General features: G+C 40.1%; 1 protein-coding gene across 1 annotated transcript; it reads right to left on the bottom strand.

Moving 5' to 3' along the window:
- Positions 1-1,330: 1,330 nt before the first annotated feature.
- On the bottom strand, positions 1,331-26,644 carry LOC122669869 (DEAD-box ATP-dependent RNA helicase 17). The gene is made up of 11 exons (XM_043866745.1): positions 26,450-26,644; positions 26,154-26,226; positions 25,920-26,029; positions 25,043-25,186; positions 18,789-18,897; positions 18,303-18,661; positions 18,150-18,223; positions 16,729-17,033; positions 4,700-4,946; positions 1,633-1,909; positions 1,331-1,585 (listed from the first exon to the last, which is right to left on the bottom strand). Exons 1-10 carry the CDS (start codon positions 26,538-26,540, stop codon positions 1,670-1,672), a joined length of 1,752 nt encoding a protein of 583 aa, XP_043722680.1. The 5' UTR covers positions 26,541-26,644; the 3' UTR covers positions 1,331-1,585; positions 1,633-1,669.
- Positions 26,645-27,369: the final 725 nt, after the last annotated feature.

Below are 27,369 nucleotides of genomic sequence, written 5' to 3' on the forward strand. Positions count from 1 at the left end.
ACAGAGCAAAGAACAGTACACAAAAACAAGAAGAGCAACGTACAGTTTGGAAAACGGTTACGAGGGAAGAAAGAACGATAGAGATATCTACGATTCAAATCCCATCAGCACAAAGATAAAATGAGAAAGATTATAAAAAAAAAGACAGTAAAGAAGTTGATAAAAGCTTGGTTATGAAAGATGTTACCCGGTTTGGAATCGGTGAACCAGTCTCTTCCCTAGGATTAAGTGGATCATCTTCACACGCCAAAGGATCAGCAGGAAATTGGTTTATATATGAGTTGTGAATAGATTATTCTTTTCTATTCTATAAATGCCTAAGCCATGATAAGGGATGAGCCAAAGCGAATCTGTAAATTATGACCTACGGCAAGGAGTAACTGACCTTCTGTGCCCGCTTTAAAGCATGTAATTACACATCCTCGTTTAGCTAGAGTAAATTTAAATTTAAATTTAAAGAAAAAAAAGACCTGCGGCATTCATGGAGGTTGCCTAATGAAGATGATGATTATTCACTAAGAAGGCATTCATGGCCAGTGGAGTGCCACCTTTCTTGTCTACATGACTCAGTGAAAAGGCACAAAATTTGATTAGATACCAGTCCCGCTGCTCTACCAAGCGTGTATGCAGCAACACCAATGTCATGATCTTCCATCCGGCTAAGTGAACTTCTGTTCCAAGTCTTCCTGGTTTCATTCAATCTTTCTCAACTACACTAGTATTTGGTGTAGGAATTCCTAATCCAAAAGTCTTTGCTATGAAAAATGTTCAAGATGGGAAAGAAGGCCAAAGGGGAGGATAGTTTCGACTTCCTAAATAAAGAGTGGGAGTGTGATCGTGACCCAATTGTCTAATCACATGGGTCACTTCACCTGTGGAAAGGAATTCTACAGGTAAAGGAAAATTTTGCCAGGAGTCTTATGTTTCCAGCGCAAATTGTATCCATAGATCATAAGGAATTATTTGATCCATACTTCACCCAAAAAAATAATAATAATAAAAATGATCCAAATCAATTTAGATACTTAATGACATCAAGTTGAATAATCCTCTATATATATGAAATCCAAGGTACATTTAGCCTTCATTCTAAATAGAGGTACACCACCAAATCCAAGAGGCAGAGTCCATATTAACAGATTTTCATATAACAAATGCTTGCTACAAATTTAAGTTCCACAAATAATGAAAACCCCAGCTTACATAAAGATGGACCGCAAGACTTGACTGAGTTTTAGATTTGTCAAAAAAAATTTACAGTTACCGCTTTTAAAACTCTTTATCTCACAAAATAAATATGTGAAAGAATTTGGAGATGGCTATGTTGTTTGGCAAGAACATAACCAAAAGACGGCCAAGACAGGCCATTTCAATGGCTGAGATTCCTTCCTCCTCCATTAGCAGTCCATCAACCATCCCAGTAAAACACAGAATTTAACCATGTGGTCTTGCATTTGGTTCTAAGAAATAATGGCATAAAAATCCCAGTCTTCGCTTCTGTATAAATATTAAAAAAAAAGACTTTGATCAACAGGAAGCTCATATACACTCGTGGACCAGCAGATGCATAAGCAAATGGCTAGGCTGTAATCCTTGAAATCAGATGGTCTGCAACTTTGGGATAATAGGCTGCTTGATGGATGAAAAACCTTTCTGTATTCATGTTTCACTAGCATCCTCTCTTCCTTTTCGACGTCCCTTTCTGTTTCTGATCTCTCTTCCTCTTTTTGGCTTGCATCTGGAATGATCTTCCAACCAAAGAGGGTTGTTCTTTTAATCCAAAACTTCTTGCCACGTGTCCTAAGTGTAATTTCTTCACTATAAATATCTTCTTTAGGTCACCGCGGTGTGCCGTGTAAGCACGGATCCATGAGCAAAATGCATCCTTGGCCAGCTTCTTCATCTTCGACTGAAACAACCAACATAAACACTATGTCAAGATTATGAAAACTCGAATAACTGAAGTCACAGTTTTAAAGCAGATTCAGGTTGGTGAAGTTTCATAGATGACAATAACCATATGCCTCAGACAGTAGGATGTCTATGAAAAGGAATTATCAGGACCTACACAGCGCATTCAGTTTTTCCTTTTTCTTCTCCCCCCCCCCCCCTCCCCCGCGGCCATCTTTTTGTCGAATGGAACTTTTACAACAGAAGAGACAAGAAACATGAGATAAGTTGACTTACCAAAATACCTAATCATTCAACACATTCAGAATTTTAAACCCAATTAAAGACTTCCCACCAGGGACCTTGGTGCAGCGGTAAGGTTGCTCCATTGTGACTAGGTGGTCACGGGTTCAAGTCTCTGGAAACAACCTCTCTGTGAAGCGGGGGTAAGGTTGCGTACATTATGACCCTCCCCAAACCCCGCAGTGGTGGAAGCCTCGTGCACTGGGCATGCCCTTGTTGTTAAAGACTTCCTACCAAGGAGATCTTATTATGCTATAATAAATTAATAATAAAGATTACTTTATAAGAGGCTCACCTTGAGAAGCTTTTGCCCATGAAAAAAACAACAAAAATAAGACATTAACAAGTAACTGGCAGAGAGCTTGTATGGAGTTCAAGGCAGATATGAATTGAAGACAACAAAGTTCAATTAGAAAATTTTTAAAATTTAAATATAAAATTGGGTAGTTGTTCATGTAACAATGTAAAGTGATATTTCTGAAAATCACAATACAAATCTAAACCATCCATTTTTATGTGTTTTTTTTTTTTTTTTAATATAAACCATCTACTCCCACTCAGAGTTGGGAGAGTGCACAGTGATAGATGGGACGTACACGAGATGTGTGCCAATACAAAAGGGGGTATTTGATAGACGATCAAAATGGAATCATCTGTCCACTTGGCAGAATAGATACTTTGTGACATTTCGAAAAATAACAGACCTTTGTGACATTAATAATTCACCTTAAGATATTTATGAGAAATTTTGAGTGGTTTTTGAGGTCATATTAAAATAGACCCATGATCCTCAGCATTCAGCAAAGGATACCGAATTCCTAACAGAGACCACTACCTTAATATCTTTAGCAGTACAGCAGCCTACACATCAAGGAATTTATCAAAAAATAAATCAATAAATAAAATTACACATAAAGGAAGATATTCTTCTATACAAAGAGTCAAGGGTGCAGGAATCAAAATCTGAGACAGCCACAGAGTATCAGACTCAGCGGGTCCAAAAAATAGGATTAGAAGACTTGGAGAAAAATAATTTTTAAAATTTTTAAATGTATCATGAATTATTTTTAATATAAAAATAAGGATCGTTTGAATCATATCCATATGGTTCGTTTGATAGAACCCTTCATCTTTAGCAGTTGAGCATTTCTTAAAGTTAAGAGATGGTGGTCATGGAGTCATGGATAGACTTAATTAACTAATTGGTAGACCTGCTAAATGACTACCCAAGAGGCACTAATAATCTCATGGACTGAGATGTGTCCGACTAATGGATATTTTCAAATCAGAGAGTTATGGGGGTGGTGGGTGGGTGGAGGCGAGGGTCGGGGCAGAGAAGGCCAAGGCCAGGGCAGGGGAGCGAAGGGAAGATTTGCAGAGGGAGGGGGGGGGAGAGAAAGGGTTGGGGCAAGATGGATGCAAGTACCCAAACACATCTGGCGGCTGGCCCATAAGGGTAAATTGGAAATAAAAAGTTTTAAACAAACGAGTTAATAAGGAACCCAAGAGGTCATATTTAAAACATAAGGTACCCCAAACATACTTTTCTTAAACATTGGGTACCTCAGATGTAATTCACCCTAAAAATAATTTTATACCTAATATTAAAGAGTTCAGATTGATAAGTATAAACTATAAACAGAGTAACTCAAAATTCTACATATTTTACTAATTCCCATGCTTGGAGAAGAATATTCCAATATAGTTCTTAATTGGGGTATAGACTTCTAGCTGTGGACCTTAGGTCAATGGCCATTGGTCTAAACAAACGTTCTCAACAAGGATCCATAGCTTCGTCTGTCAGCCGTGGACCTTTAATCACTTTGTAGTCCCTAGGCTCCCACATTTCATTTACAGAAGTGAGAGTGAGAGGGACAGAGTCCCGCACTTTCCTCCTCTTCCTCTTCTCTTCTTTTTCCTCCATATTCTACTTCTATTCCAGCCCTTCCACCTCCTCTGTTTGTTGTTGTTGTTCTACCTCTCTTTGGGAACCCCTCTCTGCAGCGGCTGAGCTTCCCCCCCCCCCCTTCTTACTCCAATTTCAGGTTCCATTTGTTTCCAGGTAAAATCCATGTAAAAGAAAATTGTCTACTAAAATCAGTACTAAAACTGAGGATTTACTTAAATGGAGTCTGGGTAACATAGTTTATCACTATATCCTTTTTTTTATTTGATTTGGGGAGTTCAACTGGACTATATTATCAATTTCTGCAAGGAAAAAGAACAGAAGATTAAAAAAGTGTTTTTTTTTTTTTTGGGGGGGGGGGGGGGGGGGAGGTAGAGAGAGAGAGAGGTATTAACAAGAAAAAGATGGGTCATATTACCGGCTTATTTTAAAAATGAAGAAAAAAAGGAGAAAATTTTTATCTAGAAGTATATTGTGTAATAACAAAGGCAGGCCTCATATTTGTAAACTTACAATTCAATTTATGATCGACATCCAAATTACAGTCAGTAGACATTGACCAAGCTTAAGAACTAATAAAATGACATAAGAAAGCTTTACCTCTGTCGAGATGAAGGATTCAAGTGCCTTCTGCAGGGATAGCACCCATGGATGCATCTCCAAAGAAACAAACTTCCTGACATGGTGCTTATGGCCATACAAGGGAAAACTGTCCAGGACCTTGAGCAGGGGGTACTCCTTCAGTGACACACCATGCTGCTGGAGATCCTGCAAATAATCCATTTCAACTGGTTGTAGGAATAACAATGAATCTCCTCTTTCCCCCAACCGAGCTGTTCTACCAACCCTGCAACAAAAAACGGTTTAAGCAAACACTATCCAAGAAGAATAAGTTGATGGAAAGCACAGGCTTATGTGGATAGGACCACAGAACCAGCAGGCCCTACTGAGTGTTTGTCGCAATAGTTGCTCATAGATGACCCTAGTTTAAAAAGAACATTAAGAGCAGGGAAAGGGGAAGGGGGGGGGGGGGGGAAACCATTTGCTATAGGGCTAGGTTGGTTTGCCAGCATAATCTGAAGTTAAGATATTCCTCAAGTCCATCACATAATTGGCATATATGCATATATCATTTTCCCTTTCAAGGGACAAGGGGCAATAAAGTGGAGGGCAGAGAGAACCAAATTCATGGCCTGTAGAGCCATAAAATACAGTCAAAGTAAATAAGCTGAAAGGGGACAATCAGGAATAAATGACCAGTGCTACAATAGGTAGTGAGCGACACAAACCCAATATTCTGAAACCTGGCCCAGCCACTGACATGTTTATCTAGCCAGATCACAGTAACACCTGTTTGATCGCCTGGGCTGAAGCAGGTCTAAGCAGGTTGTTCGTGAGACGAGAAAGAATATTTATATACAATAATGCCAACCTTAAATTTCAATGCAAGAAAGTGCATGTTGCTTTTCACACAATCAAGGAAAAGTAAAAAATTGCATTCAAAACATTTCAAGAGAGCTTCAAAGCACATATAAGAATGATGAAATATAACTTTGATATAATTACCTGTGAATTACCAAACATTGAATATATAGACAAACCCGGTTCCAAAAACTTTCAAGCACAACTCAAGAATTTTAGGAGCGCAATTCAAGGTAGTTTCCCCTGCAAATCTACAACTTGATTAAAGACCATGTGATGCAGTAAGAGTGGATTGGCTGAATCAATATGATAGCCAAAGCCTAAGAAATACAGCCCATAAACTAAGTCCAAGGCCCGTCAGTGGTTTAAATTTTTTCTTATAGTTGGGGGATTCTTCGAAATTAGTTAGGATTTATTGTATTTCTTATGAGTACATGGGGTTTCTTGTATTTTCTTCTAGAAATTAATAGCTAGATATCTTGTGGGGCCCAGTCTGGTCGTGGGGTTCAGTTAGGTTAGTATTTTATTATTATTTTTAAAAGTCTTGTACAAGTCTTTACTAGCTATTACTGTTAGGAAGTTCAACTAAAATGAAATTTTAGTTTCCTTAATCAGTTTCTTATTTGGAGAGTTGTAAAACCCCCCCAAATTGAGAGTGAATATATTCTGGAATATTTTATTTGAAAACTGAGTTTTCTCTCTCCCTCTTCCGTCCCCCATTGATCTCTCCTCTCTTCTCTGTTTCTCCACCCTGTGGCACTTTTGTCGATTGCAGATTTCTTATTTATCTTTCTAATTTTACTCTCTCTCTCTCTCTCTCTCTGCAACTTCCTGCTCCTCTTTCTGTCCAGAACTACTGCAAGCATTGAGGAGGTTTCCAGCAATCTGGTTTGTCAGTTACATGTCAAAATATTTAATCTACTATTCTCTAGCAGACAACTAATAGCAGATTTGGTTTTCTGTTTTTCTATTTCTCTGATTTAAGACCTAAAACCAAAGGTATTCTGCTTCCCACAATCCGAAATTAATCCACTAGTGCTATCATGGCTGGAGTCTGGACTGGCATGACCTGATCTAGAAACCCAGACCGAGACAAATCGATCCCAAAGCTGGCTCTTGGTCAAGTTAATGTAAGGCTAGGCAATGTAGCTCTAAATAGGAGAAGGATCCTACTAGAGGCCAAGCAACAGGATCTAAAAGGGGGCTGCTGGTTCAAATGGGCAGAATTAGGGTTTTAGGTCAATTTCTAGGGTTTAGGGTAGGGTAATGAGAATATAGTTTATATGATAAAACTAGGCAGGCTTTAGGGAATTTAATGAGCTAGGTTTGGTTAGATGTGAATAAGAATTTCAATTTCAGAAAATTTAGGGTTAGGGTTTCAGGTTTTGGGTCTTAGAATTTAGGTTAAAATTAGGATTTTTAACGGGAGTTTAGGGCTAGGGTTGCGATCGAGTTTCCCAAACAGGGAGGGGGATGTTCGATCCAAATATGGTGGGGTTCTGATGGCAGATTAGGTCTGTTATAGTGGCCTATGTACCCCTACTTCAGGCCCATTAAAGTGGCCTATTACATAGAAAACCCATGGGATCACAGGCCCAATATGTATATAACCTAGCCTTAGACTTATTCCCATCAAAATAAGACTCTTTTGGTGATGTATCTGCATCATGCGCTCCCACACTCAGTCGACCACACCATCTTCAAGACACAAGCTTCCTATGACATCCCATACCATCACTTGCACTTGAATCCCAAATTTAGCTATCCTTTGACCCCATCTCTGGTGACCTGTCTGTCATAGTGCCTCGCACTTGAGGTCTTTTGTTGTGCCTCCCTCAAGAGGCCTTTCTCCATCCACTATTGACCTCACTCAACTCTGAATGCAGAATACCTCTCGAATGAACGACCAATTGTGGCATGGATCCACAGTTGATTCAAGAGGGCGGACCTCGGTGCAATGGTAAGGTTGCCACATTGCGGCCTAGTGATCGTGGGTTTGAGTCAGGAAACAACCTCTCCGCGAAGCGAGGGGTAAGGCTGCATACATTATGACTCTCCCTAGACCCCACAGTGGAGGGAGCCTCGTGCACTACGTACACCTTTTTCTTTATCCACTGCTGATCCTACTTTCCCAGTTAGAGCCTTGTTCATGAGCACGAGTCTTGACTACTCAGCTTGAGCAGACAAGTTAGGACACTCACCCACGTAGTTGAGGACGCTACTAATGTAGTCTTAGATTGGTAGGGGACCAACTAGGACCCAGTAAACCAGGATCTGTTATGAGCTGGTGAATCAGCTAGGTCAAAATAGGGTTTTTGGTGAAATTTGGGTTAGGGTTTGGTAAGGGATAGGGTTTGGTGTTAGGGTTATGTCAAGTCAAGGTAGGGGAGTCTATCAATGAAGGTCATGAGATGTTTTAATAGAGGTAGGTATGCTGATTTGAATTAACAGCAATATAGGGTTAGGGTTTCAAGTTTTTGAAAAGAGTAAAATAGAGGAATCTAGGGTTTAGAGTGGGAGGATGGGGCTAGGATTTGGATCGAGTGCTATAGGGGCAGGGGTGGCGAGTTTGATAAATTAAAAACAAAGGAGGGATTTTGCTGTCTGGTTTGGTCTGGGCAGAATTTAGGTTATGGGAATGTTGTTCAGTGATGGAGGGGATGTTAGGGTTTGGTGCCTTAGAGGATTAGAGGAAGAAGGATGGGGATGGGGATGGGGATGCTTCCAACTTACTTGTAATGGCAGAAAATTAGTGGCAGCAGCTAGTTGATGGAGGAACTTTGAATAAAAATTGAATCTTTGACTGAAATTAGAAAGTAGAACTTGAATAAAAATCAGATCTTGAACTTGAACTTGAAGGAGATCTTCAAAGAACTTGAAGGATAGCTTCAAAAGAACCACCTGGGCTTTAATGGAGGAACTTTGAATAAAAATTGAAGCTTTGATGAAGGAACTTTGAATAAAAATTGAATCTTTGACTGAAATTAGAAAGTAGAAATTGAATAAAAATCAGATCTTGAACTTGAACTTGAAGGAGAGCTTCAAAAGAACCACCCAGGCTTCACACCGCAAGGTGTCAATTGGATCAAACACATATCCCACCAACGAACCACCCGGGCTTCCCACCGCAAGGTGTCAATCGGATCAAACACAAGACAAATATCTTCAATGGAAAAGAAAAGCAGCAAAAGCTTTTCATTAATTTCAAAATTAGTGTCCAATACTTTCCTCCCTTACAACCTTATATAAAAGACTCAAAAATAGACTCCTACACTAAAAAGGAAAGGTCTAACCCAATCCTTAACCTATTAGGTAACCTAAACTAACTAGGAAAGTGAAATACGCTGGACTTATAGAGTCCTAATCCTACCCAACTTAAATAGTCACATGACCACTTAACCAAATCACATGATCACTTAAATGATCACATGACCACTAAATACATAAAAACAAAACTAAGGAATCCCGTATGCAACCTAATTACCCATATTTTAGGCCCATCAAAATGGTCTATTACATAGAAAACCCATGGGATCAAAGGCGCAACATGTATAGAACCCAACTCTAGACTTATTCCTAATAAAACAAGCCTATTTCGGTGATGAATCTTCATCAACTCCCTCTAGCTTGAAAAAAAACTCGTCCTCGAGTTTGGTAGAGATGCCGAATATGATTGCATGATGAATCTTCAATTAGAAGTAGATTGCAACAACCATTGATCTTGTGTACTGCCTCTCCTTAGCTCTAATACCACTTAAAGTAGTCCTAGATTGGTAGAGAACCAACTAGGAGCCAGTAACCAGGATCTGTTATGAACTAGTGAATTGGCTAGGTCAAAATAGGGTTTTTGGTGAAATTAGGGTTAGGGTTTAGTGTTAGGGTTATGTCAACTCAAGGTAGGGGAGTCTATCAATGAAGGTCCTGAGATGTTTTAATGAAGGGAAGTATGCTGATTTGAATTAACAACAATATAGAGTTAGGGTCTCGGGTTTTTGAAAGGAGAAAAATAAGGGAATCTAGGGTTTAGAGTAGGAGGATGGGGCTAGCGTTCAGATCGAGTGCTATAGCGGCAGGGGTGGAGAGTTTTATCTAAAAAATGAGGGATTTTGCTGGCTGGTTTGGTTTGGGAAGAATTTAGGTTATGGGAATGTTGTTCAGTGATGGAGGGGATGTTAGGGTTTGGTGATTTAGAAGATTAAAAGAAGGATGGGGATTGGGATGCTTCCAACTTACTTGTAATGGCAGAAAATTATTGGCAGCAGCTAGTTGATGGAGGAACTTTGAATAACAATTGAATCCTTGACTGAAACTAGAAAGTAGAACTTGAATAAAAATCAGATCTTGAACTTGAACTGGAAGGAGAGCTTCAAAAGAACAACCCGGGCTTCACACCGCAGGGTGTCTATTGGATCAAACACCGATCCCACCAGCCTTGATCAAACACAAGACAAAAATCTTCAATGGAAAAGAAGAGCAGCAAAAGCTTTTTATTAATATCAAAATTCGTGTCCAATACTTGTCCCCCTTACAACCTTATATAAAAGACTAAAAAATAGATTCCTATACTAAAAAGGAAAGGTCTAACCTAATCCTTAACCTATTAGGTAACCTAAACAGACTAGGAAAGTGAAACAACAAAGGAAATAGACTCAAAACATGGCTGGACTTATAGAGTCCTAATCCAGCCCAACTTAAATAGTCACATGACTACTTAACCAAGTCATATGATCACTTAAGTGATCACATGGCCACTAAATACATAAAAATAAAACTAAGGAATCCCGTATGCAACTTAATTACCCATATTTTAGGCCCATCAAAGTGGCCTATTACATAGAAACCCCATGGGGATTAAAGGCCCAACCTGTATAGAACCCAACCCTAGACTTATTCCTAATAAAACAAGCCTATTCTGGTGATGAATCTGCATCAGCTACTCTGGCTCAATGTGCCTCCACTTTTGAGGACTTTGTTGCCCCGCTTCTTGAGGACTTTATGATGCTCGTCAACCACGCTCGCACTTGGTGACTCCATCGGCAGCAAGTCTCGCACGCTCGAAATTGGGAACTCCTAGTGCCTCACTCCTTCAAGGGCTCTTTTTCCCGTAGGAGGCATCACATTGTAGGAGAGCCCACCGACTACTCTTGTCCCACATGTGCTGAATGAACTCCTTTGACCTCATTTGATTCAGATCGCGTAGCGCCAACACATGAACGACTACTCCTCTTCTCGGCTAGTCCTTGGCATGGATCCAAGGATCCAACTACTTCAGGCCAAAGCTGCTATGCCCTGAACACAGCTCATAAAATGTATTCGAGTCGCAGCAGTCCACCCAAATATGTATGTCGCCTCCACTCAACAAACCCATTAAGATCCATTTACTTGTATTAGAGCCTCAAGCACATGTGTCGACGACCTTACACCAAGCTCACAAGGTCTGCTACTCCTTGACTTTGTAACCTTGTAGCCTTACACCCTACATCAAGCCATAGTAATACAGCACATCTATCAAAGACATTGATTCCTTGTAGACACAGCCGGCACTCTGTGCCATCTGTGACCTCAGTAGTTTGACACACTACTCAATCCGCAATCATTAAGCCAAACAAAACCGATACAGTCACAAATCTCCCAATGTAACATGTCGAACACAATAATGAATCCAACCATGTTAATGTGCCACCCACCAAGCACGGACCTGCAACTGATATCAACTGTTGAAGCATTCATGTTCAACCCAGGGCATTATGTAGCTCTGAACAAACTGTCAGAGAGATCTTTTGTTAAGCTCCAAACATTGATTGCCTGCTCTGATACAAACCATCATGTACAAATCTTTAGTGAAGTCAATCTGCCTATGCGGTGCCTTAGCCAATGCTTGACCAAGGTAAGTGTTGGTAGAATCGTGGGCTAGAAAAGAGAGAATGAGAGAAAATCATTTGTTATATTCATTGATAGGTAAACCCCTCTATTTATAATAGAGGGGAAATTACAAAGAGACTAAACTAGACGATGTGGGACTAAAACTCACATAGCCCACTTACACTTAATAACATAAGAAGAATAAAACTACCCCAAAAAGACCAGAATACCCCCACGGTATTCTGGATTACATATTCCAATACTCCCCCTCAAGCTGGATTATACAAATAAGTAAAGAAAGAAGATCCCACTTGAACTAAAGAAAAAAAGAACTCCTAATAATGCTAACACTCCCCCTCAAGTTGGCGCATGCAAGGTATTAATACCCAACTTGAACAAAATGGGAAAAACCTAAGTTGCAGCAGAATCCAGCTTAGCATATGAATGCAGCTCCCAAATAAACCTTCAAGAACTAGAAAAAATAGATCTTCAAACTTAGGCAGACTTGATCAACAAACAGGGACTGGAATGTCTTCCAAAAAAGGCAGCTTTCACCAATCTTCTAGTGTTGTCCAGTGATGAATCTCTGAATGATAATTTTGAAGATAAGTAACTAGGATAGCAAGCAGATGAATCAAGCAGCAGAAAAAATCAACCCAACTGTAGAACCTCATATAGGCAGGCAATAACCAAACATCTTCAATACTTTAATACTTCAATCTCCCCCTTAGGGCAAACTCAACCCAATAACAAAGTAGATGGCAATGGCAATGGTGGAAACTCTGATCTTCTATGTTTGCCACCAAGTGTTCCTGCAAGTTCTGCTTCTACAATGTTTACAGGTGTATTGTACATAATCCCCCCCTCATGTGTAGTACACGTGGATATAACAGAGATGACGTAAGAGATAGGACAAAAACATAATATTCCAGAATTTTCCAAGAGGTGCTAAGGGTAATGGAAAAGGAAGAAATAGCAAATTAGAGAATACCATTATCGTCCAAAGTGGTTATGGGTATATGCCAAAGGTAAGTTTTGGGAGGTGATGAAGTAAAGAGAGCAGTGGGATAATGAACCATGGACAAAAACAATGCAACAAAGTAATCTTCAACCTTATTCAATCGATCAAACTAAGTCCAAAACACCAATCTCCAATGAACATATCTAAATTATAAAAAAACAGGTCTGATTTTTAGAAGGAGAAGGCACTATTCTTCAAAAACTTGATCGATCTTTACAAAAGGAAGAACAAGAGTGCAAAACTCCAATTTATAAACTCCCACATGCTAAATAGAATTGACGAAGATATTTGGACAGCAATGGATGTAAGAAGCTTCAACAAAAAACTTGGATCAGACCTGAATTTGTGAACAATGCTAGGATCAAGCTCTCAAAGTAAGCCGGATATAAACCAGAAAAGCTTCACATAACTGAATAGGTTCGTAGTTGCAACCAATAACCTTAGAACACACTGTTGTAATCCTAAATAAGCTGATCTCCAGGGTAGTAGATTCGTGTCTTCAATAATGAAAGAAATTCGATCTCCAATAGTAGGATACTCAGTCTCAATAACAGGGCAACAGTAGTCCTCATAAAGGCAGCATTAACATGTCAACCAGTCATGCTTACAGAAGCCAATCAATAAAACCAGCAATATATGTAGTAAAGCTCAATAGAACCAGCAAATATAGATTAAATAACCCAACAAATCCATAGATAGTTGAAGCCGCCAGCCACATAGGAACAAGTAAAAAAAATAGGATGATAATTGGAGAAACCGAGCCCTAAGAATGAACCTGAATTTTTTCTAAAAAATAACTGATGAATGACGCTGAAATATAGGTTGAATACTCCTCTAATGGTTATAAAACTCTCCTAAAAAAATCAGCAAAAGTGGACTGCCCTAACCCTTAGATCGATTATAGTCAGGGTTTTGTAAAATAAAACCTGAAAGTGAAGATTAATTGTAGGGAAGGGGGCCTCAACAAAAGTGATGATGACTTGTCAAAGGTGATGGCTTCTAGTAATAGATGCTGACCACAACTGCGGGAATGGATCTCCAATACGAATAACCAATCTCCTTGGGGATTGAGACTTGATCTTCAAGTGAGAGAAATACCAAAAATTGCAGAAAAAATAGGACAGCAGCTATCTTGTGTAATATAACTTCTTCAAGCCATGAATAGTTGAAGTAGAATGTCCCTCTTGATGGTAGAAACACCTCCAAAAAACTCCAACAGCAGCAATCAACCCTAACCCTAAAATCGATATGTGTCAGGGTTTTGTAAAACCCTGAAAAAGAGGATCGATTGGGGTTAGGGGTCTTCAAACACTTGGAAAGAGGCTAAGACTGAGGTCGAGTGGTCCTTGTAGTTGGAGTAATCATCCCTCAAAAAATCAGCAAAAACTGAAACCTATAACCATAATGTCGATTTGAGTCAGGGTTTTAACAGGTACCCAAAAATAGCAGGTTGAGAAGGTTTTGCTGTAAAAACAAATCCAGCCATCAAAAAGTGTCCAAACGTAGGTCGATTAAGGCTTGTAATAGTAGGGAATCACCCCTAAAAAATCAGCCGCATCTGAAAAGGGAAACCCCAAAATTGATTGGAGTTAGGGTTTTGAAAAAAACCCTGACAAGTTGAGATCGATTTGGGTATGGTGGCTGGAAAAGTTAATAAAAGATGGAGAGAAAGAAAGAAAGGGAAGGAAGACTATGGACTAGGGTAGAAGAGTGTTGGAAAAGGCAGCACAGGGGGCTCCAACAATGGAGGATCAATCTTCTTTAGGTAGAAATCAGATCTCCAAAAATTCTGGACAGCTCTAATATCACAGGTATGGCTCCAGCAGATTTCGAACAGAATTTTTTTGTAAAAAAAAGGTAGAAAGGGAGGGGGGCAGCAACTAAATCATTGATATGCTGTGTTTACCTCATTAGTGCTGCCCCTTTACAGGTTGAGAGGAAGAAGAACAGAAGAAGGAGAAGCCGAGAAAGGGAGAAGAAGGGAGAAGTCGATTGAAGAGATGGATTAGGGTTTTCTTTCTCTTTTTCTAACCTAGATCAGACTAGCTTTGATACCATGTTGGTAGAATCGTGGGCTAGAAAAGAGAGAATGAGAGAAAATAATTTGTTATATTCATTGATAGGTAAGCCCCTCTATTTATAATAGAGGGGAAATTACAAAGAGACTAAACTAGACGACGTGGGACTAAAACCCACAGAGCCCACTTACACTTAATAACATAAGAAGAATAAAACTACCCCAAAAAGACCAGAATACCCCCACGGTATTCTAGATTACATATTCCAATAGTAAGCCTAAGTAAGTTCAAGCCATCTTGTTAATCACCCAAACTGATTTCACAACAATCGACGGAACAATGCTTGTAGAGGCTTGCTCGACCTAATCCATGTTGATACTTCACTGCTCACCCAACTGGCCCTCGTCGTGCAGCCTATCATTAGTATCACTCCAACTCAAGGCAACACCAAACCAACCGTCATGACTATGCCCAAGGTGTAGTAACAGCCCCACTCAAATGGCATGATGCAACTGAAGGTTTGCTAAGCCTACGGCACACTTGCCCATGTAGTGCCACCATTGTCGCCAGTCGTTAGCTAGTAGTTGGCAACACACAGACACACCCAAGGCACGCCAAACCCAAGTCATGCCAAGGGCAGGCACACCTGCATGCAAGACATGGGATAGTCCCACGCTCAAGCTCACAAGCCACTGTCGCATAGGGTGTGCTAGTAGCATCATAAACCCCAGCCTCCCCTCTCGGTGGTACACCATGCAAGTGTGTTATACTGAAAATGGTCCCCGTCAGTTACCAAATCTAGAGGGGAGACACTCATAGTCTGCTTCAACTAGTAAGTGCCCATCCATGGTATCCACCCATGGAATGCCTATGCTGTTGTGCATGTGCGGCCAGGCCAACCCCGCACACAATGCCGTGCTTGTGACAACCACGATGTCCACCAAGCCTTCCTTGTGGTCTGTCACGATGCCATGCTAGGAGCCATGGCAGCAAGGGGGGTGAGGCACCCCAACCCTCCTCAAGGTTGCTCTTATGACTTTCGTAGTTTTCCAGGAGACATGGACCCTCTCATTTTGTCATACTGATGTATTATGGAACGTCACTAAGCAAGTGACTTCCCCTCCCCACACCGTGCCACACGAAAAGTCATTCTCAAGCCAACAAACACGCCCCCACATGCCAACCCATGTGCCACAGTCGTGCCAACAGAATGGCCGTGGCAGTGTAGCCTTCTCTTCCCTTCCCCGCGATCCCATCCTCCTCCCCTATCAAGTACTATTCTTCTCACCTCTCTCCACTGTTGTTTCTTCTTTCCTCTTCTTTTCCCTTCCTTTCTTCTTGTTTCTTCTCTTGTTCCTTCATGTTCTGTTCTTCTTAATATCGATACCCTATTCTAGGATAATTCTGGGTACAACAAGAGAGACGATATCTCTCATGTCTTCTCCTCAAACTTTAGGGGTTCTAATACCTACCCTTGGGCGACCCCTTTCTGCTAAACCTCAGTTCAAGACCCTGCTGGACTGGGAAGTTTCAGTTGAAGTTCAGGTCTGGTTCTTCTTTCTACCACCAGAACTGAGTGCAGGGAAAGTTCATTAGTTGAACAGTGCTCTATTGGGATTATTATTGTGTTTCTAAGCATGTTAGTGAATAAGAATCTGCTCCTAAGTTTTCCGTTGATTTGGACTCCTCTTGATTGGATTAGAACAACCCAAGTCAAACCTGGTTAACCGCTTTTTTACTTCTGTTGAGAGGTAGAAGAATAGACTACGCTCAATTTGCATTTAAATCTCTTATTTCAATAAATTACAGAAAGGCCCTTTATGCTCTAAACTTGCTCTGTTTTACAATCATTCACATTAAAATTCCAGATTTTCCCTTCTCTTTAAAACTTAACTGCCAATATATCCCAAGTTCTCTTTGTCATCCAAAAGAGTCTTGAATTGTTCTGTTAAATTACAGAACTGCCACTGATTCATTTATTTGAGTTTCCTAGTTTGGGTCGGCCAATAGCGACCCAAAAGTAGGATTTTGGATCCCGAGGTCGCATCAGATGTTAATTCTGTAAACCATTAGCTAAATGCCTAAATCAGAATTGATTCTGTTTAGTTTGGTGGTTTGAACCCATTTGATTAATAATAAATTCTGCTTTGACGGCAAATCTAATAGCCTATCAGTGGGTCTGTCTGCATCTGAGATCCATAATCTGTTGGATTTTCAAATTGCATTACCGTGCCATGTTTGGACAGCTTTTGGCACAAAATCCCAGCCAGTTAAAAGGTTAAGAAATTCGTAAGAGTCTATCATACCTATGCACATAGTCAGTAGCCTCCCCTGGAGAGTCATACTGAATGATATATCTAACTTGCGGGAAATCCAAGCCTCTCGCAGCAACATCTGTGCACAAAAGAAGAGCCGATTTTTCTGCTTTGAATCCCTGAAATATGCTCCTCCGACTCTCATGTTCCATGTTTCCATGTAACTGGAAAGTTCTGCACTTGACAAATAGCTGCTTCTGGACAACTTCTGGCTCTGAATCAGTTGGCCACTGGAATTCGCTAAAGAGTGAGTAGTGAAAATCTACTGCATCACATGTTGAAAAGAACACCACTATCTGTAAAATGAAGTTGCAAGTAAATTTAACTATTACATCAAGAAGTTTTCAAATTGAAAATTGGCCAGCACAAAGAGTCTGGACTAGTCAAGGTATTAAAACAACACTTTCCAGAGCATGGATATTAGCCTTAATTGTCAATGTCATTGTGGGAGTAGACAATCATTATGAAGCATGTATCTTATGAGGCATAGAATGTGACAAATCATACTTTAGGAAATTACCTCATAATGCATCAACTGTTTACCATTCACAAACTTCAGTAAAAACAAAATAGAAAAGGTGTTCAGATACTTCATACATGCAACTCTCCATGGCATCTACCATACTAGATGGTTGAATTTTAAAAAAGGCTACCAATCAGGTTCAAAATTTTGGATATATTAAAAATCACCTCTTCTAAGAATCCATCTGTCAAAGGGTTACTTTCAGGATTTTAAGCTGAGTCCAATGTATTTTGTATTATCCAAGGCTAGTTACATTGTTAATTCATGTCCAAATTTAATTTTGAGTTGTCCTTATTTTTATTTAATTTAGTACTCCAAGTTAACCATGGAGCTGATTGGAGGGGCAAGGATCCATGTAGCCGACCCCATTTACTTGGGATAAGGCTGAGTTGTTGTTGTTGTTGTTGTTAGCAGTCCAAGTTAACCACGGAGCTGATTGGAGGGGCAAGGATCCATGTAGCCGACCCCATTTACTTGGGATAAGGCTGAGTTGTTGTTGTTGTTGTTAGTAGTCCAAGTTAACCATGGACCTCTGCCACAGCCACAGCCACAGCTTTTGCACCATCAGTCCCAATCCCAGATAAAGGACAATGGTTCATCAGGTTGGCAGCTGCCATTTCAACCTTTAGCCACATCATGTACACATAAATCATGAAACTTTGTTATTTTAAGACTGAACCTCATAAGCGACCATTCTCGGCAAGCAACACAGTATACTAGAAAAATCATATTACAGTGCACTTTGGTAGACCATCTGGTGTGATGGTCATAATAGCCAAGAGAGAGTCATAGTATCTACATAGAAAGATTGAATCGCCTTTAAAAAATAAAGCAATTCACACGGTAAAACAAAAAATAGGTAGCCAAGAAGTTGAAGGGTCAAATTTACCTTTAGCGAAGCTTCTCTTTCAAAAATAATTTTAAGAATGGAAAGAAGTATGACTAGCCGTGAACCACAGGACACTGCAAATGACGGAAAGTTATTAGGAAATGCTCAAAAAATTAATGCATCAGTCACCAAACTTCTATCAACAAATGGTACCTTTCACATATCTCTGAACTAATTGAGATGGAAGGTTATAATTTCCACTCGGACCACTCAATAGCCTGCCTGGAGGTTCTGATAGACCATCCACAGCAGAGACAGACCCAATATGTTCAGTTGATGGGTTTCCTTGCTCAAAGGAGCCCTTCTCATTGAGACCAATCATAACAGGATCATCCAAACTGATCTTAGCTAGATGATTAACTTTTTCATTCAAAGTTGCTGATAATAGCAAGTTCTGCCTCTGAAATCCAGAAAACCTAGAGCTTTCATTCTCCGTTCTAACAGATCCTCGCCTCGAACCCAGACTATTAAGTATTTCTTCTATTTCTTTGCCAAAACCCAAATCCAGAATCCTGTCCGATTGAAAAGAGTGAGTTTGTGGAATCCAAACAATGCATTTATCAAATTTATCATGACACAGAATTGGGTAAGAGACACTGCAGGGAAGCCCTACTTGCAGCAAACAATGGTTTGTAGTACCTATCTGCTTCATCAAAGACTATCCAACGCAAATTCGTGTACAAGAATGATGATGTATTCTTTAAGTGATCCAAAAGACGTCCAGGTGTTGCAATGAGGATGGATATTCCTACAAATGATCACTTGTTAGAGAAGCTTGACTTTCAATAAATAGCAGCACTTTCCTTGCTATCAATCAGTTGTAAGAAGAAGTTTCTGCTATGGGCACAGACACACAACTAACAGCAAAAAATGTGGTACACATATGTTAAGCAACCAGCTAAATAGATCTTTTTCTGGTACTATGCAGGGTCAAACACAATTGTTCAAGATTGCAATGTAGTGGTATCTATGCAGGATCAAACCCAACAGTTCAAGATTGCAATGTAACGCGTCAAACAGTAACTGTCAAGACGACTACGTGACCCAAGTCGGTGGGGGGGTGCCTAAATGCTAGTAATGACCAATATGAGAAAACCAACATATAATAAACAAAGGATAGGATATATAATAAGCAGATTCATAAAAATAAAAATAAAAATAAAAAAACAATACGAGGGTTAGAATTAGAATCAATTTCATATAATAGAAAATAAAAATAAAAAGCAGACCATACAATAAGGCGTCCGCGCAGGCAACAAGGCGGGCCAAGGCAACTCCTAGGCTATGCTCAGGTGACCAGGCTGTTGAGGTTTGGTGTCTTGACTACTGATGATTGGACCGTTTTGGGGGTTATTTTTGTAACTTCATCCCTATTATTGTTGCCCTATTTTTTCGTAGTTGCTTGGGGGTACTTAGGGTTAAGGATTGTAAGAAAGGCAAAAGGCCGAAAACACTCTGTATTCCTGTTTACTCCATCGATCTAAGAAGAATCATCATCCCCGTGGACGTAGGCAAATTGGCCAAACCACGTAAATCGCTTTTTCTGTGTGTGTGTGTGTTCTTCCATTATTGCTATCGTTTGCATGTTCCGCAAAACAACAATTGGTATCAGAGCTTGAGTTCGCTCTACTGCGACGATGGCAGGGAAGGGTTCAACAGTCAAGTATGACATTGATCAGTTCAATGGCAAGAACAACTTCACCCTTTGGAGAAGAAGGATGAAGGATCTTTTGATACAGCAAGGTCTCGTGAAGGCTCTGTTGGGGAAGTCGAAGAAACCAAAGAAGATGACCAATGAGAAGTGGGAGGAGATGGAGGAAAAAGGTAGTGAGCGCAATCCGTCTGAACCTTTCAGACGATGCATTGCAACATGTAGTGGACCTCGACTCGGCTCCAGAAGTTTGGGCCAAACTCGAGAGCATCTACATGACGAAGTCTTTGACGAACAAGCTGTTAGTGAAAAAGAAGTTGTATTCTCTTCAAATGGAAAGTTCGGATCTGTTAGAACATCTGAACGAGTTTAATCACATCATTAGTCAACTTTCTAGCCTTGAAGTTTCGATTGAAGATGAAGATAAGGCTCTGCTCTTACTATCAGAGCACCCAGGTTCATACGACCACTTGGTAACAACTCTCTTGTACGGGAAGGAGACTGTTGAGACGGATGAAGTTACCGCTGCTCTTATGTCCAACAACAACACAAGGAAGAAAACTTGCAGCAGTAAGGCTCAAGGAGAAGGTCTTTTCGGGAAAGGCAAGGAGACTCAGGAAAGGAGTTGGACATCTCAGAAGGGATTTGGAAACAGAGGGAGATCGAAATCAAAAGGGGAGAAAAGAAAATTTTCTAGCTATTATTACAAGAAGGAAGGTCACTTGAAGAGGGATTGCAACAAAAGAAAGGATGATCTCAAGAAGAAAGGAGCTGGAAAGACGACTGAAGAAGTCAGTATAGCAAACAGTTCAAATGAAGATTATGAAGATGTACTATCAGTTGGAACTTAGAAATAGATCGAATCTAGTAAGAGAGAAGAGATTTACAGCAAGACGAAGAAGGAGAGAAGAGAAGAGGATGGAAGAATCGATTGTGTGTGTTGAGTTGAACTTCAACTCAACACACATATTACTTCATTATTTAAAAAGTCTTCCAAATTACATAGTCCTCCCTAGGGAGGTAAAGAAAAATAAAACAAGAAAAGGAAAAAATACAACTTGGTCATGTCTTATAACAGGACAATGACAAAAGTACCCTTATACAAGATATTCTAACAACTCTAACACTATCCATATCTTCAGGTAAGAACAAATACACTGACTCTTGGATTTTAGATTCTGGCTGTACCTATCATATGTGTCCGCATAGAAGTTGGTTTACTTCCTACCGATCATGTGATAGTGGGTCTGTTCTAATGGGGAATGATGTTGTGTGCAAGACCATCGGAATAGGAACCATTAAATTAAAAATGTTTGATGGAGTTGTTAGGACGTTGTCGGATGTGAGACACGTTTCAGATTTGAAGAAGAATCTAATTTCTTTAGGAACTCTGGATTCAAATAGATGCAAATATGCATCTGAAGGTGGAGTTCTTAAAGTCAGTAGAGGAGCCATGACTTTAATGAAAGTTCAGATGTCAGGGAGCCTATACAGGTTGATAGGGAATACAGTAACAGGTGGAGCATCAGTTACCACAACTACAGAACCAAAAGGGGATGACACAACTCTATGGCATATGCGACTGGGCCATATGAGTAAACATGATACGATGGAACTTCACAAGAGAAAACTGTTGAAGGGTGTCAGGAACTGTAAACTTGACTTCTGCAAATACTGTGTGTTTGGAAGACAATGCAAGGTGAGGTTCAGAACTACTAAGTACACAAGCAAGGAGGTGTTAGATTATGTACACACCTGATGTATGGGGGCCCTCACCAGTAAGATCAAAAGGTGGGGCGGAATACTTCATCACTTTCATTGATGACTACACAAGGAAGGTCTGGGTCGGCTTCATGAAACACAAAAGTGAGGCTTTCACAAAGTTCAAAGAGTGGAAGGTTGAGGTAGAGAGGCAGACATGAAAGAAATTGAAGGTCCTAAGGTCCGACAATGGAAGAGAATACAAGTATACACCATTTCTACAAATGTGCAAGGATGAAGGCATTGTTCACCATTTCGACACAGGTTGAGTGCAATGATGAGGTGAGAGTATGGGACTTGGTAGTAAATACTAATGCTTCTAGCAATATTTGAATTTTGAAATGAAAACAGATCCAATACTTCAGAGAAGCCACAACAAGTTTCAGTCGAAACACTGCAGTGAAGGGTAGACAAAAGTCAGACCATGGTAGGTGGCATTACATTTATGAATTATAATTTTATCTCTTTAAGATATTCATATTCCTAATATTCTATATTTGTAATGCAGCCGACAGGTGCGTGCTTTATGGTACAAGTTCACCCAACCTGAGGAAGATAGAAATGAGAGTGCACGCACAAACTTGTTCATCCTCCAGATGCGAGCACAACTAGAGTACATTCTCATTAATCCACGCGAAGAGGCGGAACAAATTGGATCACGAACGACTAGAGCAGCTGGTGTATGTGCATTACAATATGAGACTAAGGATGAAGCACATACATGAAGGAATGGACACCAATGATAGAGAACCAATCGAGCTAGCATCCTAGCACACATTTTTCAGGAGGACACTGATGATGATGAAGATCCCCTATTCCAATGGGTGAGGGATCGGGGTGCACCAGAAATGGATCAGGCTGGGGGTAGGCCCGACCCCACCATTTCACCCGCAACCGATATAGATGTTGACAAATATATGTCAGAAGAGGGGCGTGTGCATTCAAAGCCGCTAAGACCTTTAGAGGTTGCAGCAGGAAGTGTCGATGATGGTGATGGTGACGGTGATGATGATGACGATGGTGGTAATGGTGATGGTGATGGTGAACCTGCTGGTGGTGATGGTGGTATGCCGAGTAGTGGTTATTATGATGATCGTCATGAGGGGATGCGCGAGCAATACTAGTATGACCTGGGGACGGAGGCGGGGCCTATGTGTTACATAGGTGAGTCTCAGTTTACACATGTCACACAGGATCAGGACCATGGTGTCCCCGCTACGTACAAAAGAAAACTGCATCGCAAACACTCACAGGCTCAGGATGATGACAAGAGTATGAAGACCATGCTTAAAAGTTTCAGAAGCATGAGTATAGATACTACTAGTGATCATCAGTCGTGGCATACATCTCAGCCTCATCATGACTATGATTATGGCTAGGAGAGCACCGGTTCCGAATATAGTGGCTATGGTCAATTTGGGCAGCCAACACATGAGTTCGACAATCAAAGCACTAGGTCAGGTTTTGTGGACAAATTCTCTGTCCCAACCCAGCTACACCCATACCGATGGTATTTCAACAGCCTCAGTATGATAGTGGCAGTGGATCTCATGCCTCATGGCCCTCATCACAATCGGCTCTTCTATACCCTAAGATAGGGGACTTGGAATATGTTGATGACAACACATATATGAGTTCTGTGGCAATCTATGTGCAACATTATGACATGGGAAGACTTTGTGGAACAATATGGGACTGAATACGTACTTCGGACACATGGCATGGGATGATAGATGTAATATGTTAAACAATTTGATGTATTGTACACTTTAACATTTGTAATGTTTATTTAAGTTGTTTTATATTAATTGTATAATTTGATTGCTTTTAATTACTAAATTATGTATAGAATAGGGCCTATTAGTACGTCGTCGCCTACGAACCTAAGATCCGAAGTGAAACTCCTATTTGGAGTTTGTTTTTGCAAAATTTGATAGTGCCATTGTGTTTAAATGGACTAAAATAGGCTGAGTACGAAGTTTCAGCCCCAAAATAGGTCTAAAACCCAGCGAAACCAGCCATCGAGTTCAAAAAAAAAAAATTTACCTCAACTCGTCGAGATCTCGCCGAGGTCGAGATCCAACTCGCTATTTGGCCAACTCGAAACCTGTACTCAAGATGAGTTTTAGTTCTTTGTTTGTGTCTGATCAAAGCTGGTGGGATTGGTGTGTGATCCAATTGACACCTTGTGGTGTGAAGCCTGGGTGGTTCATTCAAGCTCTCCTTCAGGTTTTTCTGTTCAAGCTTCTATTTTTATCCAAGTTACTGTTGCTGCCAATTATTCTCTGCAACTGCAAGTAAGTTTGAGACTTCCCAACCCCATACTTCTTCTCCTAAGCCTGAACCCTAACAATCCCCCCTTTTGTTTTTTACCTTTTCCACACTCTTAGTTCTGTCCAGACCTATTCCTCCATCAGAATCACTCCAAACTTAAACCACAACACCACCAGCATAGCCCCTACACTCGATCCATACTCCTGCCCCCTTTCATCCAGCCAAACCCTAGATCCATCATCACCCTACTAAAACCCAAAACCCTAATTTTCCCACAGACCAAACCAGCCAACCATTCTGTCCCAATTTTGGATCAAATAATCCTCTGCCCTAGAGGAGAACTCGACCCAAAGGAATTCCCTATAAACCCTCTCTAAACCCTAGATCCCCTCACTTTACACTTTCTGAAAACCCGAAATCCTAACCTGTTGCCACTCTAGTTTAAACACTTACGCTCATCAAACCATCTCAGGACCTTCACTGATAGACTCCCCTACACCTGCCTAGCATAACCAACACCTCAAACCCTAACCCTAATTTTGACCTAAAACCATTTTCTGCCCCCAATCGGATTTACCTGTTCATAGCAGATCCTGTTGTGGCTCCTAGTTGGTCACCAACCAACCTAGGACTACATTAATCTACTAAACACAAACTCTTCCCCTCACGGTACAATATTCAACACACCTAAACATAGATAGCAATATCACAGATCAACACGAGCCACATGCCTGTATATATTTGGCTGTTATCATGCCTTATCAGGTAGCAAGCTAATCCATGTTTTCTATACTCTGGAAGGTATGGATACGACATAACACATCTTAAAGCCTTAATTCGTGAAATTGAAGTTTCATATAATTACAAAGTCCAGTTTTTCATTGAGTCAGATTTATGATGAAGTTAGAGAATAGCATGCATAAGCAAAGGGGGAAAACAAAAAAGAAAAAGGAGCCTTAACCCAGTGTATGAGTCCCACTTTTTCTGGGTCCCAAGAGGGTTGGACTGAGAGTCAGTCCTAAAATTTGGCATTTTTCCATGAACAGCATTCAGACTTGAACCAACATTTTCACAATCGCAGCCAAGTTTTTACCATCAAGCCAAGAAACGGCCCCTATGCTTCAGCAAAGGAAGAAACCACAAGAATTAAACCCCACGAAACATAGAAATTTGAAGTCAAAAGAATAGAAAACTTGATATTTTATACCTTTGCGCAACCTGGCTTTCTCCTTTGACCTGTTCTCGCCACCCATTATGTAACCGGGGACAATCCAGTGAAAACGGTGCAATAACTTTTGCAAGATTTCATAAACCTGCATACACAACTCACGCGTTGGTACAAGCACCAACGCTGTTCCTCCAATTTGTCAATTTAATTAAACCATATCTAATTTTAGCTCAAATGTAATATGCTAGTAGAAAAAAATGACAATTCAATATGTTAGCACCCAAAAAAATGCAAATATGTATTCAAAATAATGCTTTCAAGGGCCTTTCTTTATGTTTGTTGGGATGCGTTACACTGGATGATTCAGTTGAAGGAAGGGATATGTTCAAAAGAAAGAAGATAAGAACATTAAACTTAAATGTCTTGAAAGGAAACTCACATACAGCTTTGCTTATTTATCAGAGAAAAACAAAGAAAAAGCAATAAACCAAAGAACAATGAATGCTGTATATTCATCTGATCTTATACATTATGGAAGGCCTTCTATTATCCTTTTCTTTCTCTTCCCCTTTCCACACATAAGGAACTGACATCTATTGTTGGTTTTAAATTGCGTCCAGGCCCCCTACAACACCTTGGGTTGCCTAGGCGCCTTGACAACTATGGTTAAGCGCAAACCAACAGGTGAGATAAATGGCCAATACATCGAAGTTAGGTACTTGCAACAGAAGCAAAAGTTAACCCCATAACCAAAAACTTGAAGACTTAAGTTCTTGCTGAAACACATGGGAGCATACTACATAAGCCCATACCAAGAACCTCATCCATAAAGATTGTCTTCCAACAGAAGAAAAGAAACAAAAGAGGGGGGGGGGGGGGTTGAAAGAGATGCTTTTCTTCGAAAGACCACACTTACCAAAAGTTCCATCGGCTCTTTCAATGCGAGGATCATACATTTGAAGGTGATGAATGATAGGAGCCAGATATGCAATAGTCTTGCCAGTGCCAGTAGCCGCATTAACAAGTCTAATAAAATTCCGTCAAATGTACAAGGAAAAAGAGATTACACAAAGTAAGCGAACGTTAGCAAATTGAAAACGATAACTAACTTCAAAACCCCGAAGGGAAATAAAACAAGCAAAGAGGATACACATGTCGACCGGAGAGAATAACAGGAATCGCTTGAGCCTGGACGAGCGTCGGAACTTCAAATCCCAACCTCTCTATAAAGAATTACAGTGAGGAAACACAAAATTTGAACTTCTGTCAGAAGTCAGTAGGACCATTTAGATGAATTACAGTAACAAAAGGTTACAGGGAATGAGAGACGGATTTCAGTCGGTTTTATGTAATTCATGCCGCACTCTCCCCACTTACTGGATTGAATTTAGAATAATGAGTTCACGGTTTTACATTACACACACACAGAGAGAGAGAGAGCAAAACCTCGGAGCTGTTCGCATAAAGATGACTGAAGTCCGGTAGAGGAGAAGGAGCAAGAAGCAAAGATTTCGTTCTCCCCGTGATTCTTCGTCATTTCTTCGTATTCTTCAATGAATCAAAACTCAAAATTGATTTTAGGGTTTCTGCTTAACCCGAATAGAGCTCCTTATTAGGGTTTTAGAACTTGCGCGCGAAATATACAATTTGGCCGTTACCACCTTATGGGTTGGTGGTTCTACTGTCAAAATTCTCGTGATAGTGTTGAATTGTTCATGGAAGAAGAACTCGATCGAAACTTGTCGAAACCACCGAGTTAACTCGGTTTCGCAGGTTTTCGAGACGAGTTGAAGGGTGATTTTAAAAAATACAGGGTTTCGATCGAAATTCGATGGTTTCGACTAGTTTCGATCGAGATGTTGGTAATTTCGCAAGTTTTGACACTTGTGCCCATCGAAACTTGGGGAAACCTGTCTCGAAACCAGTACAGATACTTAAGCATGCTAGTTACTAGGGCAAACACTTATTTATGCCTAATATCATTTAAGTAAATATTTTCATTTACTTAAGATATTATTCATAAATAAACAAATAACCCCTATTTGAATCTAATAAAAATAGTTAAAAATCAAATTTCAAAAGGAAAAAAAGTCAACCCCCCAGTTCAAGAACAAAAGCTGGATTTTCAACGATAAGTGTAATTTTCAATTTTCTAGTGCTGGGGATTTTTTCAAATCTAAAAATTCCATAAATCTTAATATGGTAAAACATTGCTAAAAATCAAAAGTGTGATAAAATATTCATTTGTTTTGATGTCCAAAAAAATATTTTCATTCAGAGCGATTTTGATAGAATTCGTGCACACCAAATTAAGTTTGACCGGTACATAACTCCTTCAACATAAATCAGATTTAAGCAATCTTGGA

This window comes from Telopea speciosissima, chromosome 7 (genome assembly GCF_018873765.1).
Source record: "Telopea speciosissima isolate NSW1024214 ecotype Mountain lineage chromosome 7, Tspe_v1, whole genome shotgun sequence".
Lineage (NCBI taxonomy): Eukaryota > Viridiplantae > Streptophyta > Magnoliopsida > Proteales > Proteaceae > Telopea > Telopea speciosissima.

What these genes read in the sequence shown, in the direction of transcription:
- LOC122669869 (XM_043866745.1), bottom strand. Translation starts at nt 26,540, where the DNA reads ATGACGAAGAATCACGGGGAGAACGAAATCTTTGCTTCTTGCTCCTTC. An exon ending in GAAAGCCAGGTTGCGCAAAG is followed by an intron (nt 18,898 to 25,042) that starts GTATAAAATATC and finishes GATCATTTGTAG; the next exon opens with GAATATCCATCCTCATTGCA. An exon ending in GTCTTTGATGAAGCAGATAG is followed by an intron (nt 18,662 to 18,788) that starts GTACTACAAACC and finishes TCAATCGGACAG; the next exon opens with GATTCTGGATTTGGGTTTTG.